Source organism: Blennius ocellaris (genome assembly GCF_963422515.1).
Source record: "Blennius ocellaris genome assembly, chromosome: 13".
Taxonomy (NCBI): domain Eukaryota; kingdom Metazoa; phylum Chordata; class Actinopteri; order Blenniiformes; family Blenniidae; genus Blennius; species Blennius ocellaris.
The window spans coordinates 25,776,021-25,796,951 of NC_137662.1; the positions used below are offsets into that span (position 1 = coordinate 25,776,021).

At 47.6% G+C, this 20,931-nt stretch overlaps 1 protein-coding gene across 1 annotated transcript in view; it reads right to left on the minus strand.

Annotated features, from left to right (window-relative positions):
• Positions 1 to 20,931, minus strand: part of nrg3a (neuregulin 3a) — a gene marked incomplete at both ends in the record, with an annotated part of 271,858 nt that overhangs the window by 71,930 nt on the left and 178,997 nt on the right. The window contains 1 exon segment of the mRNA XM_080507890.1: positions 11,653 to 11,782. Within this exon segment, the coding sequence (XP_080364016.1) occupies positions 11,653 to 11,782 (130 nt within the window).

Below are 20,931 nucleotides of genomic sequence, written 5' to 3' on the forward strand. Positions count from 1 at the left end.
TAATAACAATCCAACGTGGTGGTTTTATTTTGACAGTCACCGTAATAACAATCCAACTTGGTAGTTTTATTTTGACAGTCACCGTAATAACAATCCAACTTGGTGGTTTTATTTTGACAGTCACCGTAATAACAATCCAACTTGGTAGTTTTATTTTGACAGTCACCGTAATAACAATCCAACTTGGTGGTTTTATTTTGACAGTCACCGTAATAACAATCCAACTTGGTAGTTTTATTTTGACAGTCACCGTAATAACAATCCAACTTGGTGGTTTTATTTTGACAGCCACCGTAATAACAATCCAACTTGGTAGTTTTATTTTGACAGTCACCGTAATAACAATCCAACTTGGTGGTTTTATTTTGACAGTCACCGTAATAACAATCCAACTTGGTAGTTTTATTTTGACAGTCACCGTAATAACAATCCAACTTGGTGGTTTTATTTTGACAGTCACCATAATAACAATCCAACTTGGTAGTTTTATTTTGACAGTCACCATAATAACAATCCAACTTGGTAGTTTTATTTTGACAGTCACCATCATAATGTTTGGGGCCCATGGTTCTCTGCTTCATTGTGTATAAAGCGAGATAATTTCCAGCGTTGTGTTTCCAGGTGGAACAATCCTTCCTGATGTTCTCACTTCCTCCTCCGTCGTTTCCCAGCCTCTCATCTCTTAATTCCACCTCCGCAAACTGTTTCTTCTTAGAATTGCGTTAAAGATTACAGTTAATGAGAGCTCCGGCCAATTGACGCTTTAAAGCACCTGGAATTAGAGAATCCTGCTTTGCTTGGTGTTTTGGTGTATTCCAGGCTGTATTGAGCGTCGATGGAGGAAACAGAAGAAGTAGCTGTATGTCAGAGCGAGTCAGAGCGAGTCAGAGCGAGTCGGAGCGAGTCGGGGCGACCGTGACCTTGGAGACAATCAGGGAAATATCAGATGATGGTGATGAGGCTGCGGCAGAGAGGCGTGCGGGTGTGGCTGCACACGTGTGATTAGGTGTGTGATTACAGGCGTGTGATCAGGCGGCGCTCCGGAGGGAAGCAGCGGCTTGTTGCCGGGCGGAGTGTCTGCTGGCGGCTCTACAGCCGGGCAGCGCTGGGACTCCAGCCTCTTTAATATTGCAGACGCAGCTCGGCTTCAGCTCGGCTTTTCTGTTTCCCCCCCTCTGTCGCTCTCAATCTGGGTCCCTCTCTCCACATTTCTCTCTTTCTCCATTCCTCAGCAATCCTTCATGTAAATATTTCCTTTTGCTCTGCATCTTTTGCTTTTTGACTTTCACAACTAATTATCTTCCTCCGTTTCACAAACACTGAACTTCTCCCGCGTTCAGGCGACGGCAGAGGATTCCAGATGGCCGCAATGAAAATGTCCCTCAAACTTCCCCTCATTTTTTTCTTTACGATCGAGTCAGATACTGCATGGAGTACTGGAGTACTGGAGTACTGGAGTACTGGAAAGATCCCAATACAACTGGAAGATACGACATGACGTCAACAGGAAGACAAGAGACTTGGAGAATCTTTAATATGAATGAGAACGACGAGAACAAGACAGGCTGTAAATGAGGCGACAAAGTTCCTCCAACATCAACAACTTCCTCACCAGCAACTTCCTCACCAGCAACTTCATCACCAGCAACTTCATCACCAGCAACTTCATCACCAGCAACTTCATCACCAGCAACTTCATCACCAGCAACTTCCGCACCAGCAACTTCATCACCAGCAGTTAGGTTGATGTCACACAGTAGATTAACTGCTCAGCACATGACTCCCAGCCATGCTACATGCTTTCTGCTACCTGCTACATGCTACCTGCTACCTGCTACCTGTTACCTGCTACATGCTTTCTGCTACCTGCTACATGCTTTCTGCTACCTGCTACCTGTTACCTGCTACATGCTTTCTGCTACCTGCTACATGTTACCTGCTACATGCTTTCTGCTACCTGCTACCTGCTACATGCTACCTGTTACCTGCTCGCTGCTACCTGCTACATGCTACCTGCTACATGCTTTCTGCTACCTGCTACCTGCTACATGTTACCTGCTACATGCTTTCTGCTACCTGCTACATGCTACCTGCTACATGCTTTCTGCTACCTGCTACCTGCTACATGTTACCTGCTACATGCTTTCTGCTACCTGCTACCTGCTACATGCTACCTGCTACATGCTTTCTGCTACCTACTACCTGCTACATGCTACCTGTTACCTGCTCGCTGCTACCTGCTACATGTTACCTGCTACATGCTTTCTGCTACCTGCTACATGTTACCTGCTACATGCTTTCTGCTACCTGCTACATGCTACCTGCTACCTGCTACCTGCTACATGTTACCTGCTACATGCTTTCTGCTACCTGCTACCTGCTACCTGCTACATGTTACCTGCTACATGCTTTCTGCTACCTGCTACCTGCTACCTGCTACCTGCTACATGTTACCTGCTACATGCTTTCTGCTACCTACTACCTGCTACCTGCTACATGTTACCTGCTACCTGCTACCTGTTACCTGCTACATGCTTTCTGCTACCTGCTACCTGCTACCTGCTACCTGCTACATGTTACCTGCTACATGCTTTCTGCTACCTGCTACCTACTACCTGCTCGCTGCTACCTGCTACATGTTACCTGCTACATGCTTTCTGCTACCTGCTACATGCTACCTGCTACATGCTTTCTGCTACCTGCTACCTGCTACATGTTACCTGCTACATGCTTTCTGCTACCTGCTACCTGCTACATGTTACCTGCTACATGCTTTCTGCTACCTACTACCTGCTACCTGCTACATGTTACCTGCTACCTGCTACCTGCTACCTGTTACCTGCTACATGCTTTCTGCTACCTGCTACCTGCTACCTGCTACCTGCTACATGTTACCTGCTACATGCTTTCTGCTACCTGCTACCTACTACCTGCTACCTGCTACCTGCTACATGTTACCTGCTACCTGCTACCTGCTACCTGTTACCTGCTACATGCTTTCTGCTACCTGCTACCTGCTACCTGCTACATGCTACATGCTACAAGCTCATAGAGTTGACACCGAGGCTGGTGGAGCAGGTTTGCATATCATTTACATGTGGAGTATAAATCAGGCTTAATGGTATTCAAGAAGTACTCGCATCAGTACTCAGTATCAGCAAGCACCTAAACGTTTGTACTTGTACTTTGATAGGTTTGTACTTCCGTAGTACTTCTCGGTTCCCAATCTGCCACTGCAAACTCAAGCTACAGTTTTGGAGGGAAAATGCTCCTTCATTTGCATGTATTTGCATCTTATTAACACATCAAACCTGCTGACTTGAAAGGGACGCCTTGATGAGGAGCACCACCAAATTATTCTACGTCAACTGCGTCCTGCCATCCTGTTTGTATTTATCTTACGTGAGAGTTTGTGCTTCATTACGGAGAATTTCCCCCCCAACCTTGGATGTGCCAAATGCCTCCTCTGACCCTCGGATCTGGCTTTGGGCTCTCGTCTCTCAGCGAGGCCACGGCTTCCCGTCACGTCACCAGTAGTCCTGCCGGCAGTAGGTACTCCTGGTTCCACTGTGTCTCCAGGTGGGTGAGTAGGCCTGCAGTACTTCATGTAGTGGTGAGTAGCCCTGCAGTACTTCATATAGTGGTGAGTAGCCCTGCAGTACTTCATATAGTGGTGAGTAGCCCTGCAGTACTTCATATAGTGGTGAGTAGCCCTGCAGTACTTCATATAGTGGTGAGTAGCCCTGCAGTACTTCATACAGTGGTGAGTAGGCCTGCAGTACTTCATATAGTGGTGAGTAGGCCTGCAGTACTTCATATAGGGGTGAGTAGGACCTGCAGTACTTCATATAGGGGTGAGTAGGACCTGCAGTACTTCATATAGTGGTGAGTAGGCCTGCAGTACTTCATATAGTGGTGAGTAGGACCTGCAGTACTTCATATAGTGGTGAGTAGGCCTGCAGTACTTCATATAGTGGTGAGTAGGACCTGTAGTACTTCATATAGTGGTGAGTAGGCCTGCAGTACTTCATATAGTGGTGAGTAGCCCTGCAGTACTTCGTATAGTGGTGAGTAGGCCTGTAGTACTTCATATAGTGGTGAGTGGACCTGTAGTACTTCAAATAGTGGTGAGTAGGACCTGTAGTACTTCAAATAGTGGTGAGTAGGCCTGTAGTACTTCATACAGTGGTGAGTAGCCCTGCAGTACTTCATACAGTGGTGAGTAGGCCTGCAGTACTTAATATAGGGGTGAGTAGGACCTGTAGTACTTCATATAGTGTTGAGTAGGCCTGCAGTACTTCATATAGGGGTGAGTAGGCCTGCAGTACTTCATATAGTGGTGAGTAGGACCTGTAGTACTTCATATAGTGGTGAGTAGGACCTGTAGTACTTCATATAGTGGTGAGTAGGACCTGTAGTACTTCATATAGTGGTGAGTAGGACCTGTAGTACTTCAAATAGTGGTGAGTAGGCCTGTAGTACTTCATACAGTGGTGAGTAGCCCTGCAGTACTTCATACAGTGGTGAGTAGGCCTGCAGTACTTAATATAGGGGTGAGTAGGACCTGTAGTACTTCATATAGTGTTGAGTAGGCCTGCAGTACTTCATATAGGGGTGAGTAGGCCTGCAGTACTTCATATAGGGGTGAGTAGGCCTGCAGTACTTCATATAGTGGTGAGTAGGACCTGTAGTACTTCATATAGTGGTGAGTAGGACCTGTAGTACTTCAAATAGTGGTGAGTAGGACCTGTAGTACTTCATATAGTGGTGAGTAGGACCTGTAGTACTTCATATAGTGGTGAGTAGGACCTGTAGTACTTCAAATAGTGGTGAGTAGGCCTGTAGTACTTCATACAGTGGTGAGTAGCCCTGCAGTACTTCATACAGTGGTGAGTAGGCCTGCAGTACTTAATATAGGGGTGAGTAGGACCTGTAGTACTTCATATAGTGTTGAGTAGGCCTGCAGTACTTCATATAGGGGTGAGTAGGCCTGCAGTACTTCATATAGGGGTGAGTAGGCCTGCAGTACTTCATATAGTGGTGAGTAGGACCTGTAGTACTTCATATAGTGGTGAGTAGGACCTGTAGTACTTCAAATAGTGGTGAGTAGGACCTGTAGTACTTCATATAGTGGTGAGTAGGACCTGTAGTACTTCATATAGTGGTGAGTAGGCCTTTATAGCAGCTGATGCAGGCCGGCAGCCTGCTGAGCTCTCATTGGTCGAAACAGTTCAAGAGGCGGTCAGAAGACGTGTCGCTGTCCGCGGTGCTGAACTGCTCCGACTGTGTCTTGTTTTCTCATCAGGAGCCTCGTGTTTCTGTTCTTCTCTTGGGTTCTGACACTTCATGTCCGGTTCATGGACTTCAAAAGGACAGAGTCGCTGTCCGTGGTGCTGAAGCTTTAAGCCCCGCCCCCACCATGAGTATGTTGTAAAATGACATTATGATGAGCTTTATTATTTGGGTTTAAAGGACCCGGTCATCCGCCCCGCCCCCGGTGACTGGTACATATTTAAAAATCCTACAAATACATTTGATGAAGAGTCTGGATCATGTCTGAACAACTGAGCCTCGTTCTGCAGGGACGAGTGGAGCCGGAACCAGAACCGGTCCACAATCACATCCGAGCGTCAATAATGTAAAACTAAATAGGTCAAATAATAGTAGAAGCCTTGTTTGATTCCCATGTGATTGATTCTTCTGTCAGGAGCCTCTGCAATGACATGTTCTGATTGAACTTGATAAGAAATGTTCTTTTCCATCAGTCAGTTCATCTCGACGAATCATTTCCACTTGACGAGGAGAGACTCCGTCCTCCAGTCCATCTAGACTCACCAAGTCATCCTAAGAGATTCTTTGCATTTGAAGAAACTGATGAACACGATGGAAAGAGAACCAACAACTTCTACACCACAAACCGCTGCTACATTTCTGAACCTGTTCCAATCCCACTGACCATCGGACATACCTGGAATCTCCACACGTTCACACGTAAACCAGGATCCTTCCATCCATTCATGTTCTGAAGCAGTTTCTTCCAGCAACAGACCGACGGTCCACCAGGAAGACACGTTCACATTGAGCACAGCGCCGCCATCAGGGTGGAAAGCAAACTGCACCCGGCAGCCTCTTCCACTCGTGGGTGACCAGCAGGGGGCGCCGCCGGAGTCCAGGGGCGGAGGGTCACTGCATCCCACAGCGGGGCTTCACCTGGACCCAACGGCGTGTAGAAAGCCAACGCACACCGCTAAGGTCTGGAAACAACAACGTCAAGGTGTTTTCTCATTCCAGGAAAAACCAAAAAACAAAAGTGCTGTTGTTTTTCCTCTATTTACTATCTGACTGTTCTCGTGTTGTTTGTTTCCTCTCCTCCTCCGCCCCCCACTTGCTCTCACGCCGCCGCTTCGTTGATTTCTCCGAGTGCTCGTCGCCATCTGTGCGATAATAACGGCGCTCCAGTGGGAGTTCAGCCGTTCTGACTGTCATGAACAAGGAGGTAGAGGGAGGGAATTAAACTGATGGGAGAGACGGTGGATCCCGCAACATGCTGGAGGAGCAGAGAGCTTTATTTTGACAGTCACTGTATTAACAATCCAACTTGGTGGTTTTATTTTGACAGTCACCGCCACAGGCCTCCTATATCTCAGTCCAACACTTTACAATGTCACAGTCATGAACAAGCATGACTGTCAATACTAATATCAAAATCTACATTTTCACAGCAAAGAATATTTTATTCTTCAATGAAAACATGAACGATGTTCAGTTATGTAAACACGTGTCAACATTCTGGAAATGAAACATCAGATCGTAGGTCTATAGAATTAGTCCCACCCGTCTGGAGTCTACGGAAATAAGTCTTCAAGATCCTGGAGAGGAAATTCCTCCTCTCTGCTTCAGCATCTGGACACATCAGGATGAGTCAGAGGAGTATGAACCAATCAGAGGCTGTCATTCAAAAGGTTTATACCACATGGTATCAACTGACCAATCACCTCGCTGGTTCCTGGGCAGAAGACAACCCGGAAGTCACTTCAGAGTCGTGAACTGGAGGAAATAATTCAGTATATTCAGGAGAGAAAGATGAATTGAAGTGAAAGGAGAAGGTGGCGAGCAGTGATGGAGGTTGTGACATCATTCAGAGGCTTTCAGCAACACGTCTGATAGTTGATCTGGAACGTGTCCGTCCAAACGAGGGCTGGCTGCATAAAACCACATGTCACACCTATATGTCCACTATACTTACAATATACATATCTATCCACTATACCTGCAATATACTGCGATTCTCCTCACAGTTTGTGAAAGGAGGGCGAGTCGTTCAGGGAAAAACCTGGATGAGAGGCTTCTAGTGTGTTTCATTTACATTCTCATGACAAAGAGAATCCAAATCATCATCAACCTTCTCATCTTGAACGATCAGACTCCTTTTGTCAAAGGATCACATCAGATAGGAGTTAATCTGCTTCACTGAGGTTCAGGAGCAGTTTGACTGCTTCACACTCAGACACACTGCAGTTTTCTTTTTGCTCCTGTTGGTTTTCCTCAGGTGTTTCCTTCTGTACCACACAGTGCATGGATGTCCCTCTCTGTCGGTTTGTGAGGAAGCAGCTTGTTCTGTCTGAGCGCCTCCGATAAAGGAAAGTGGTTGATGGAGTTCAGCCTCCTGCTGCAAACAAAATCACCTCCAGTCTCCAAAAACTGGATGTTTGAACCTCCATCCTCTCACAATCCTGTGACGTTAGACGTTTTACTATTCAGGTGGTTGAAACAGAAAATCATGACCCATCAATGCATGAAATCCTGAACAAAGCTTTGCTGCTGACATGTGGAAGGTTAAATATAAGAATCTGAAGCGTCCAATAAGCTTTTTACATTTTGTGATTTGACTTAAAAAAAAAATGCAAAAGTTGAAATATTGCAGTTTTTCTTGACCTTGGAAACTGCGCCACAAAGTCAAAACACAGAAAACATTGAAGATGGAAATGAGACAATATTTAAAGTTGAATCATTTTGTTTTTTTAGTTTTGATTCTGTGTGTTTATTAATAATTATTATTATTGACAGGAGCAGCTACCAAATGCTTCCATCCAGTCGTGTGTGTGTGTGTGTGTGTGTGTGTGTGTGTGTGCGTGTGTGCGTTTTGCCAAGTCGCCGTTGCTCCGCTGCGTCTCCGGCTCGACTTCTCAACTTGTGACTGATTTTATTGACGTCTTTGTTCGTTTTAATTAACACGATTTAACCAATTGAATTGTGCAACTGAATTAAAGTCACACAGTTTGGTAAACAGCGCCCAGCGTCCAATTAAAGCTCTTCTGCAAACATTCCACATGCAGTGTGTGTGTGTGTGTGTGTGTGTGTGTGTGTGTGTGTGTGTGTGTGTGTGTGTGTGTGTGTGTGTGTGTTAGCATGGCAGAGAGCTAAGTTGGGAAACATAATACGGTGAGATTCTGACAAAGCCGCGGCGTCTCTGTGTTTTCTGTGGTGACGAGACGCAGTGAAAAGGGCTGTACGGCGCTGAAAAGCTGTAAAGCTTTAAATAATTGTTAAATTCAAAGCTGCAGTGAGTAATAGCACGGAGACAAATTACCGTCATTAATCACTGCGACATTTGGCTGAGAACAACCTCGCAGCCGCGCCAAACTGCAGGCGTTCTAAAGATGATCGGTCCAGGATTCCCTGCAGCAGCGAGAAGGTACCCGTGACGCAATCTCTCTTGATTCACCAGGTTCTGCGTACTCACAGTGCTAGTACTGTGAGTACTGTCCAGCATGGCAGGACAGTACTCACAGTGCTAGTACTGTCCTGCATGGCAGGACAGCAGCGTCCACTCGGAGGGACTTGGCAGAGGTCAGTTCTTCAAACTGCTCCTTCAATAAAGTGGCATACGTGTGGTGTTATAACATGTGGTTATAACATTAACCGGACCGAGGGTGTTTTGATGGGTAGTGACCGTCACCATCACTGACTGGACGGACGTGTCCCTGGGATTCTGCAGGGTCTTTCTCTCTTGCTTTTCTAAAATGCATTTTAATCTCCCTCTTTACTTGCATCCTAAATGTGTCACTGCTGTTTTCAGATTCACGGACACTTCTTGTGTATTGGCCTGTCAGCGTGCGGGAGGGCAGCGGAAGACCAAACTGAGACAACGTGGGGCTTTCTCAAGAGCGTCACCAAATAAACAAGCAAAGTGGAAATGAATCAGATCCTCGGAAGAGACTCCCAACCTGTTTCTGGATTCTCTGCCCCCCATCCTCAGGATTTATATTCTCTTGAAGAAAATGATGCGGAGACAGGAAACAGTCATTAATCAAATCCAACATCTCGTACTTTTCTGACTGAGCGCTTTGGCCTCCTGCCGCCTTCTGAAAATATTATCTTAGCACACTGATCATTTACCGCTCAGCTGAGCGCTAATGACTGAGCGCCTCGGAACGCTGCCTGAAGCGCCGCACGCTGCCACCAAGCCGGGCGTGTCTGCGTGGAGAGGACCTCAAATTCTGCTTGACACAACAACAGCAGCGTGGCATGCCGCTGCCCCCTGGTGCTCCGGGGGAGGAACAGCGGATCACAAGCGGCCCGGAGCCCCTGATTCCTGAGTTATGTCTCTTTGGAGAAAATCATTGTGAAAAGGATCAAGTTTCATCTCACAGATAAAAATGATGAATTCCTTGACACCTGCAGACACACAGCAGCTCAATGCTTCACCACTAAATGTCTGGATTGATCAGACTTTTACAACCTGATTTGTCTCAATTTGTTGTAAACAGGAATGGAAACAGATTCTGAATTGATCCCAGGCCGACGATGGACACGTCCAGGCTGGACATGTCCCTGGACACGTCCAGTCAACAACAGTTCCAACAGTCAACATGTTTCACAAAATTCAAGCCAGCAGCACCTGGAGCCTTCACAGGAGCTTCACATTCCCAGAGCTCAGCGCCTCGCTTCAGGGCTTCTTATTCCACTTTTCTGCCTCCGTCAACTAAAGTCATTTACAAATAAAATACAATTCTGTACCTTCATTGTCTTTTCTTTATATCGTGACATTTTGTTGTGACTCTGGCTAAACCTTCTCTTCAGGTTATTGATGTAGAGCGCTGCTGCTGCTACTGCTGCTGCTGCTGCTGCTACTGCTGCTGCTGCTGCTACTGCTGCTACTACTGCTGCTGCTGCTGCTGCTGCTGCTGCTGCTGCTGCTGCTACTGCTGCTACTACTGCTGCTGCTGCTGCTGCTGCTGCTGCTGCTCCTACTGCTGCTGCTGCTGCTACTACTGCTGCTGCTGCTGCTACTGCTGCTACTACTGCTGCTGCTGCTGCTGCTGCTGCTGCTGCTGCTGCTGCTACTGCTGCTACTACTGCTGCTGCTGCTGCTGCTGCTGCTGTTGCTCCTACTGCTGCTGCTGCTGCTGCTGCTGCTGCTGCTGCTGCTGCTGCTGCTACTGCTGCTGCTGCTGCTGCTGCTGCTGCTGCTGCTGCTACTGCTGCTACTACTGCTGCTGCTGCTGCTGCTGCTGCTCCTACTGCTGCTGCTGCTGCTGCTGTTGCTCCTACTGCTGCTGCTGCTGCTGCTCCTACTGCTGCTGCTGCTGCTGCTGCTGCTGCTGCTACTGCTGCTCCTACTGCTGCTGCTGCTGCTGCTGCTGCTGCTGCTGCTGCTGCTCCTACTGCTGCTGCTGCTGCTGCTACTACTGCTGCTACTGCTGCTGCTGCTGCTGCTGCTGCTGCTGCTGCTGCTGCTGCTGCTCCTACTGCTGCTGCTCCTACTGCTGCTGCTGCTGCTGCTCCTACTGCTGCTGCTGCTGCTGCTGCTGCTGCTGCTACTGCTGCTCCTACTGCTGCTGCTGCTGCTGCTGCTGCTCCTGCTCCTACTGCTGCTGCTGCTGCTGCTGCTGCTGCTGCTCCTACTGCTGCTGCTGCTGCTGCTGCTCCTACTGCTGCTGCTGCTGCTGCTGCTGCTGCTGCTCCTACTGCTGCTGCTGCTACTGCTGCTGCTGCTGCTGCTACTGCTGCTGCTGCTACTGCTGCTGCTACTACTGCTACTGCTGCTGCTGCTACTGCTACTGCTACTGCTGCTGCTACTGCTAGTGCTGCTGCTACTGCTAGTGCTACTGCTAGTGCTACTGCTAGTGCTACTGCTGCTGCTACTGCTGCTGCTACTGCTACTGCTACTGCTGCTGCTACTGCTAGTGCTGCTGCTACTGCTACTGCTAGTGCTACTGCTAGTGCTACTGCTGCTGCTACTGCTGCTGCTACTGCTACTGCTGCTGCTACTACTGCTGCCGCTGCTGCCGCTGCTGCCGCTGCTGCCGCTGCTGCTGCTGCTGCTGCTACTGCTGCTGCTGCTACTACTACTGCTGCTGCTGCTGCTGCTGCTGCTGCTGCTGCTGCTGCTACTACTGCTGCTGCTGCTGCTAGTGCTACTGCTAGTGCTACTGATGCTGCTACTGCTACTGCTGCTGCTACTGCTACTGCTGCTACTACTGCTGCTGCTGTTCCTGTTCAGGGATTTCCCTCTTCACCAGGACCACATTGTGAAACGACAACTCAACAGAAGTTCAAAAAACAAACTTGCTCCAAAATAGATCAACAACTGGAGTCTGATCTGAATCAAGCGGCGCCGGCAGAGAAATCAAGATGGCCGCCACTTACTTGCAGTGCTTGTGCGGCCCGCTGAGCGTCTCGATGACGAAGCACTCGCCGCCGTTGAGGCAGTAGGCCAGGTCCTTCTCGTGACAGGGTTTGAAATGCTCTGAGTGCAGTGGGGGGACTGTCGGAGATGCTGCAAGATAAACAAACAAACAAACAACTGGTCACAAAAACAGTCTTTATAAATGGGCTTAAATCAGCATGGTTTGTGAAATATGGTCGACGTTAGGAATCTTTGCTTTTCACTTCCTCCAATCAACAAACCTTGATTTGGGAAATCTAATTTTATTCTGACACGACACCAGAACTTTATATTGTGTGAGTTCAATTTCCAGGACTTTTATCATGTTCATGGTTTGTTTTTATCAATAAAATTCTTCCAAACCAATACAGTTTGTTTATTCAAACCACAGTTCTCTCAATAAACCCCTTGGCCACCCCATGTGGCAGGAAGAAGAATTGCAGCCGCTAGTTTCTTCTACGTTTTTACCCACAATAACCAGAATGAACAACTGCCTCATCACACACTGTTGGGAACACCAACACGCCATCGTTTGTTCAGACCCTGCATGTCAACAAGCAAAAGATGGATGAAGATGGTGATAATCTGTCCTGCTGTGATTAATACTCCATAGTCACTCTGGTGGAGAGTTTGATTCTGGTGATTCATCACATCATGCATGGCTGACTTTGTCCGTCCAACACACACTAATGGACGGTATCAAGAATGAAATTAATAAATGAAGCATTAGTCGAAAGGAAACAATGGTAAAGTCTGAGAAAAACATAAAAGCTGATCTAGTAAATAGTATTTGAGCTTTTTATGGCTGTTTGAGGGTGAGAGATGAATCAGTAGCCGATGTGAAGACGCAGCAGTGACTCATCCTCTCACTGATTACTCTTTTCACGTGAACGACTGAAGTTAGTAGTTTGGTTAATCATGTCAAAGTGACAACACCACTAGAATCACACACAAAACACAGTTTCTCCACAAAACGAGATGGATTGATGACAGGAAGTGGAGCTCAGATCGTTGGTCTGCTCGACGAGCGTTACCACGAGAGCCGATCAATCAGTGGCTTGATTGCCTGTGAGGGAGTGGCGCTGCTCTATGTGGTGACAGTGGAGGACATGATGGTGACAGATGATCCAGGCTTTGACTCCAGAGTCCTCCTGTGTTGACGTCACTCTGCCTCCTAATGGACTTTTTAAAGGTCTTGAAGCTCACAGCTTTCTAAAGCTGGGACTTCCTGCCGGTTCAGGCTGGATCGTTTTCTCAGTTACTGCTGTAGCTTTAGAACACTGGAGGACTGGAGGACCCTGTCCACTGTCTAGAACACTGGAGGACTGGAGGACCCTGTCCACTGTCGAGCACACTGGAGGACTGGAGGACCCTGTCCACTGTCTAGAACACTGGAGGACTGGAGGACCCTGTCCACTGTCGAGAACACTGGAGGACTGTGTCCCTTCCTCACCAGTGAAGGTCAGTGTGTTGAGGTCAGTGTTCTTTCCGTCGTGGAGGATCTCTGACCCCGCTGTTTTCTGGGCCAGTGGTCATTTCTTTGTTCGTCTCTGACTCTTTCCCGTCGTTTCCTCTCGTTGTCAGATTGCAGCAGAAGGTTTCCTTCCTCTCCGTGCAGCACTGATGGATGTTTCTCAATGTTTTCCTCAACATAAAGGTGCCATGAGACTATGTTGTGATTCAAATGCTGTAAATACTCATTTCATTTGTGTTGCTGGACATGAAGATAATGTTGTTGATTAGCGATGCTCAGAATTGTGCATCCATGGATCAGCTGTGGTGTAAGTAATAGAAGTTCACTTATGAAATCATCTGTGTTACTAAGTGGTAATAAATTAGTGTTACAATGTTGGATTCTTTCTCTCTTTTTGTGATCATATCATTTTAATATCAAATCTATCTTTAACTGTATTCCCACTTTTAAAGCTTCAGTCACACGACTGGATGGGATTGATGGAGAAAACTAACGTATGACAGGATGATGGATTCAGGATGACACCAGTCTCATAAACACAATCAAACTATTCCATCCCTCCATCCACCCATCCCTCCATTCTCCAACCCCCCCATCCATCCATCTCTCCCTCCCTCCATCCATCTTTATATAAATGCTCATATTTTTCCACTCAAACTATTTAAAAAGTCACAAAAGCAAAACAGTTCAAAGAACGAATTTCTGAAGTCTCTGCCACAGACGTCCTTCCGATAACCTACAAATGTGCTTATTGTTCCTCTGGCCCTTGCAAATGAACAGATCACATCTTCTCACCTTCTGAAAAGAAGAGTGGAAGGAGACACGACTCATAATGGAGAACGTGTTGGACAAGGAGACTCCTGGTATGAAGAGACGGCGCCTCCGGCCTCCCGGCTGCTTGCCGTCTGCAGACGTCCAAACAAAGAGCAGCGTGGAGCGGCGGCTCTCTCTTCCTCTGAAACACTGCAGGATTGTTTGAAGACATAAAGGATTTCCCTGCAGACATGATTTCATGCTTGGACTAGGCTGGGCCGTGTTGTTCGTCCTGGCGATAGAGTGACAGGAGCGTCGTTTGTCGTCCTCTTTGTCGGTTGTTGACAGAGTTGTCATGGCGTTGTGGAGGTTGTGTGGCTCGGCGCTCATCACCTGTCAGCTCACGTGCTCTCACGCAATCCTGTCATTTAGAGAGAATGCCGGAGCCAAGTTGAGATGAAAAATCACCGCAGTCGGTTGAAAATATCACTGTGAGTTTAAAAAAACATGGCTCGCAGAAGGCAGACGTCAATCGGCCTGCAGAAAACATTTACTGGGAAACACCGAGAACAGACAACAGAGGGATCAATAAACCTCTGGGAGCTGGATAACAACCCTTCTCAACCTTTCTTTTCCATCTGGTGCTTCCACATCACGGACCCGTGAGGAAAGGAGGGAGGAATAAAGAAAGTGGTGATTTGGGGAGGAAGGGAATGAACAGGATGAAGAGTCTTCTGGAGACGTTCAGACAGCAGAGTGCACTCAAAAATAATGCTTCTTTTTTTTAATAACTAAAAAGTGATTCTGAAATCTGTGTCTGGAATCAATTAGTGACTTTAGCAACTTTATCCATCTATTTTGTTCCTGCTGGCCCCGACCGAAACACCACCGCATGCTCCTCCGTCCAGATGGAGGTGGAGATCTCACAGCGTTTTCAGACTGTCAAGCAGCCCGAGCAGATCAACCCAGAGATAGATCCAATCACTTGTGGGTGCAGGCGATGCAGTATTCATGACTTAATCATTGTGCTTTCCGTTCTGTAAATCCAGATCAGCACAGGCGATGTAGCCGGGGGATTTTCACCGTTCAGGCTGACGGAACGAAGAACGAGAAATATTTCACATAAAAAACTGTTGAGTGTTAAAAACATCAGAGATAAAGTTCTGCGAGTGTTTATTTTCATAGATTTGATTCATGGCATCGCTGTGGAGGACAGCTTGTTCCCAGAATCATACAGCTGCATCGTCTCACTGTCCAGGGGTTTGCAATTTCATTTGAATATGACAAACTAACAAAGAATATAACTAAACTTTAAATCTCACCTGTTTTTATAGCAAGTTGGAATAAAGTGCCTGGTGCAGAAAGTACCAGGGACGTGATGACACGGGGAAACGTCGCGGATTTACAGCGAAGCAGAACATTCTCAAACTGTCGCAAATGAAATGAAAACATCTTCTCTAACTCTCTGCTGTTTTACCATTTTGGAGCTCTGATAAGACAGTTAATATGACAACATGTTGACGAGGTGGAATGAGGCACCGGTACTCCAGCTCCATTACCACACGGCTGAATGCACTATTGTTATCTGATCATCCGCCGCTCGCCGTCTTCTTCCTTCTACCTTTTGCTTTGGCAGGTCGGGATGACAACCTGCAGAGTGTCCTTCATGGATGGCGAGGGGCCGCCGGCCTGCAGCCACCACTCTTCTTCCCTGAATGGTTATTGATCCAGTCTGAGCAAGAGGAAGGAACAAAGCTGGAACTGAAGGAGAGCGAAAAACTGGAAGGAAATGGAATCGGCTGATGTCATGGAGGCAAGAAGGTTGTGACGAGGGACGCACCAATACCAATACCGATACCGCTATCCAGTACGATACACAGAATACTTGTACTCGTGAAAGATCCCTGATACAACCCAACGAGTACTACGTGGCGTCGTGCAACATGTAGCCTCACCTGCCGGTTCGTAAGAGGCGACGAGAGGCGTCACGGTTTGAGATTCTTTAATATGACGACATGATTATAAGACGACTGAAGTCCGACAGACTGTAAATCACGTTCTGACAATATATCAAGAGGAGGAGGACGATAGTTCGTACAACACTGGCATCTTCCTCACCAGCATCTTCATCACAAACACGTTAATAATCAGCAACTTCATCACCAGCAACTTCATCATCACCAGTGGAGCCTCCAGTCTTCACTGAAGGCTCACGGTATTTCTTTGTCTAGTTTCCTGGCTTCTCCTACAAACAAACATAAAATCCATCAGGGTGAGGAAAACTCAATCTAAATTGAAATTTCAGTTGTTTATGGGGTTTGACTGTGGTTCCATAATTATTCTGCTGCTGCACGTTGGAAACAGATGAGATTGTTTAGTGGTGCCGGGCCCGTCGCACACGGCGAGCCACCTGACGAGGCACGCCAGAACATTCTGAACAGACCGTCTCCAAGGAACCAAAGTACCTGCCTGCAGCCTCAGAGGGGTCACTTCCTCCTGCAGATGTTGTTTTTCAGGGCAGGAGAAACCGTTACTCTGCATCTCCACCAAATAGCAGACAAACACCTCTGACGCAGTTTGCTTTGCTCATCGAAGTGATTATTTAAAGTGTTTCCAGGATCCCGGCTCTGTGAGGCAGCAAGTTTAAAGTCCTGAAATAACTCCAGTGTCGCCGCCATCACTTTACTTCCAAAAGCAAAAAGAAGAAATGTAGAAATCGTCTTTCTGTTTCACTAAGTGGCCAGATAGTAATTTGCATTTGTAACAAAATGCGAGAGCTTCCTGATTTCTCTTCCTTTTCCTCCCGATGAGTCGAGTGTTGAAGGAAACAAACTACGATTTACATTTCTGCACTTTGACAAGCCGCAATCAGTCGTTCTCTGCATGTCTGCTGAGTGCAACCAGGAAATCGACCAGCAGGGGGCGACACGGCCATGAGGTCTGGGTGGGCAACGTCAGGGTGTGGCAATTATCTTAGGACACATTTGTACCCGGCGTTAAGGAGTTCTTACCCAATGTTAACGGATTCAGGTCACATGAGGTGAACCGGACTTTTCACTCGGAGATTCAGGTTAACCACCAGTCAGATTGTGCTGCTGCCACTTAAAGGTCAAAGGTCAAAGGTGCCGTCAGGTTCCGTGTCTCTCACTCCTTGAGTGAAATTCAGCAGCACTTTTATTTAAGTGGCGCTCGGTGTCACTCATCGCTGCACGTGTTCGGCTCATTACCAGTCTCGCTGTGACACTGACGTTCATCCTATTTCTCAGATTCAATTTGTGGTGACTGTTCGCTGTGCTTGGCGATGGCGGAGGATATTGTTACTGCACAGCACCATCCAATAAAGATAACAGCACACCTCTCCTCTGCAGCTCCTCTATGCTCTTATGCAGCAGCTGGCCAATCAAATATCCAGCAAGTCGTCGTCGCTCATTGACGGCCGGGCTCCCGAGACGTCCGGGCTCCCGAGACGCCGGCGTCGTCCTGAAGTCCTAATAGCTTCTGCTTCTTTTAATTGAACTCTCTCTGTTCACACAAGCCTTTAAGTGAAGCCACAACTTTAACACACGTTGTTGCACGTTACTGTTATTGACTGAGCATGTGCAGAGGAAGTGTGAACCAGTTGACCATGCCCACCGTGCGCGGTAGCAGCGCTCCCGACGTCCACCTGGGACTGAACCAGAACGAAAGTCTAATTAAGATCCCAGGCTAGGAAATCCACAAAAACCTCCGTAGCTCGCTTGCTACTCCAGGTAGCAACACAAGTCAAACCTCATTTTAAAGCTGAGGAAAAGCTCTAAACAAGCTTTCTTCCTGCGGAGTGCGAGGCCTGATGTGTGACCCCGTCCTGAACCATGTCTGTGTTTCCCTGTGACGGAGCTGTGGGCCAACCCTCCAGGCTCCGCCCCCAGAGTGAGCTGGGCGCCGCTGCAGCAGTAAGCAGTTGATCCAGTCCCGTGTGCCAAAGTGTCCATCTTCATCAGTGTGTGTGTGCATGTGGACTCCTGTGTGTTGCTCAGGGGCAGCGGGGTTACGCCACACCACTGCATTGCAGATACTTGGCTGGCCTGGCCTGGCCTGGCCTGGCCTGGCACGGCACCGATATGTGTGACCAGGCCCCCCGTGCTCTGACTGTACGGCCAAACAAAGACCAAATGGCAGCGTGTCAAGATAAGTGCGGTCAACAACAGGTTAATCCTGGAGATCTGACAGCAGCAGTTTGCTCCTGCTCACTTCCTCTTTCTGTTACACTCCGACACTCCTGTGGCTCATTGAAAACACTCCTGCATGGAACAGATAGGCTGGTTACCTCCGCTAATCTGTCTCAGTGTCAGTCAACCCCCCCTCAACTCCCCCCCCCCCCCTCCCCCCCCACGCTTCCTGCTCAGATCGGATTCACCGGACTCCTCTGGGCTGCACCAAATAAATGGCACTAAGTATCAGGCCTCGTCCGTCCCGTCCCCTGGACATCTGGCTGTATGGAGGAGGAACTCATTACTCTCCAGGTGAATCTCTCTCTCTCCCTCTCTCTGTCTCTCCGTCTCTCTCTCTCTCTCTCTCTCTCTCTCCCTCTCTGCTTTGCATGCAGCCAGTGTGGTCACTGTGGTCTCTCGTCCCACTGCAGCAGCAGGCTCTCTGGTCGTACAGTGGAGCTGTGATGAAGCAGTGCCTGCTGGGATTGAAGGGACGTCCTGATCACAGCGTCCTGCGGCGGACGGGGGGAGGAGAACATACTTTACTACTATTTATTGTAGGCAGTCCTCTTTCTCCAGTGAGTCCTTGTTTATGTGCAACCTGTGGTATGAATTCTATCTTTCTGACCAGAGGACATGTTCCATGTCAGACTGATAAAGAAGGAAGAGACACTTCAGCACCGCTGGATTCTGCAGAGGAGGGATGAGAAGTCATGAGACATTGTTATGTAACCACGATTAAAAGTGGAACCAAATGTCTTTTTCTTCTCCTTTAGTCATTGTAGGTTGATAAAACTTCTATCAAATAAACACAACTATATTTTTGTTCGCGCAGCTCGCTATGGATGCAGCTAGCTAGCTGGCGAGTGAACTCTCTGACGAGCCAATCACAGGCCTTGAATACACTGACATCACGCTAGGCCTTCTGGAAGGCCCCGCCCCCCCGATATCAAACTCTGGTTGGTTGAAGCAGCAGCGTGACTGACACGAGTTTTACGCTGCAGACGCCTGCAGAACTGAATGTGAAGGCCTCAGGCAGTTTTCTTTACCCGGCAACAGGTGATGCCGAAATGTGATTGGTTAAAAGCTTTAATACGGAAGTACGTGATTGGAAGCAGCCGGGGAGAAGCGACGAGAAGAAGTGGACAGACATGATCAACATCAGTCTGTGACTCACATCATTTTCTCTGGCCTGCAGAGAAGCCTTGAAGGCCTTGAAGGCCTGGAAAGCCCTGACAGTCGCCACTGTTTTAAGCTAATGGCAGAAAGGTGGAACACTTTCAAAAACTTAATTATTTCCACGTTTACACGAAGTCGGAGTAGTAGTGTTTTTGGAAAAGTTCCATATTTTAAAAAAGGTGTTTTCAGCAGCTCTGAGCTCCGTTGTCGTGGGAACAGAACCATAAGTCACAACGGATATTTTACGTTTTCACTTGAAAACGCTGTCGTCTCAACGGAGCCCGATAGACGTGACAATGAATTGTTTCGTAACACGAGTTCAGGCTCACGCAGCCGAAAAGTACATTTGTAGATGAGCTTACAGTCTCACAAACATCCTTCCAATCAAAACCACCAAAGGCTGCAGAAGAAGCAAACGGTTTATTTGTCACGATGTTTGATCAATAAAGAACAGATCTGCACTTCCTGCTCGTGGAGCTTGAGGTTCCATCAGCTGCCAGCTCACTCATGTGCAGCCATAATAAGACTATTTATATTCTGAAACGCCTCCGTCGCTCTGAGCAGTTTGATCTCAATGAAGTTCACATTGATTTCCTGAAGATTCCACATTCAGGGCGTCGCCCCTTCATACGAGCCTGGACTCCGACAGCGGGAGGGAGAAGCTCCACCAAACGTCTGTCGTGATTTACTTTCCCGTCGTACTCGTGCTGTTCTCTGCAGTTCCCAGTTTAAAAAAATAAATAAAAAATTGCGTATTCAAAAGCCATTCTTTGGGTTTGTGTCGGCCCACAGCCACTCAGACGTCTCCTAACAGGCTGATTAATGCACGCCTTCAAGCTTATATGTTCCTCATCAGAAAAAAAATAAATAAAAATTGTATATTAAAAAGGCAGCGCTCATAAAGGCAGTGTTAACTCGCTTTAATGGCAACGGCTCCGGCACAAAGCCACGTCAAGGAGAAAGTGAAATATTTCCTATCTCTCTCCTAAACTCCGACATTAATCAAAGTGAAAGTCCTGCAGGATTACTGAGGATGCTGAATCACTGTAGTGCTGCACAAGCCAACAAGACTGCTGGAGTCTGAGGAGATATTATATATAGACCACTGTGTGTGTGTGTGTGTGTGTGTGTGTGTGTGTGTGTGTGCACAAAGCACAGGTACAGAACTTGGAGTGATTTAATGGGATCTTTAATCAAGTTATATTTTAGAACAACGCTGGAAGAAGTTCTTATTCTTATTCATGGAGCATTCAGAGTAAGTTGACAAAATGAATAGGTTATTGCTCCTGAGAGACTCTTAGTGAGGCTTTACACAAAATCCAATTACTGATCTTCTGATGATGCCAGAATATCTGCAGTGAGCTCCGGGAATAAACAGTTATAGAATAATGTGCAGATTCACCATTTGAAAGGTACACCTGGGTGCTCATCAGTGCAGCGGCGGATGTTTTCCCACTGCATCAACAGACATGATGTCTGTGAGGAACCGGGCCTGTTGCCATGGTTACTGACGCCGTGCTGGAGCATCAAACAGACACTTCCTGTCCCGCTGGTCACTGCCTCATTCATATGGCTCATCTGGAGCTCTGGCCCTAAGAGAGCTGGCCTCTGGGGATGGAGGGATGGGGAGATGGAGGGTGGGGAGATGGGAGGGGTGGGGAGAT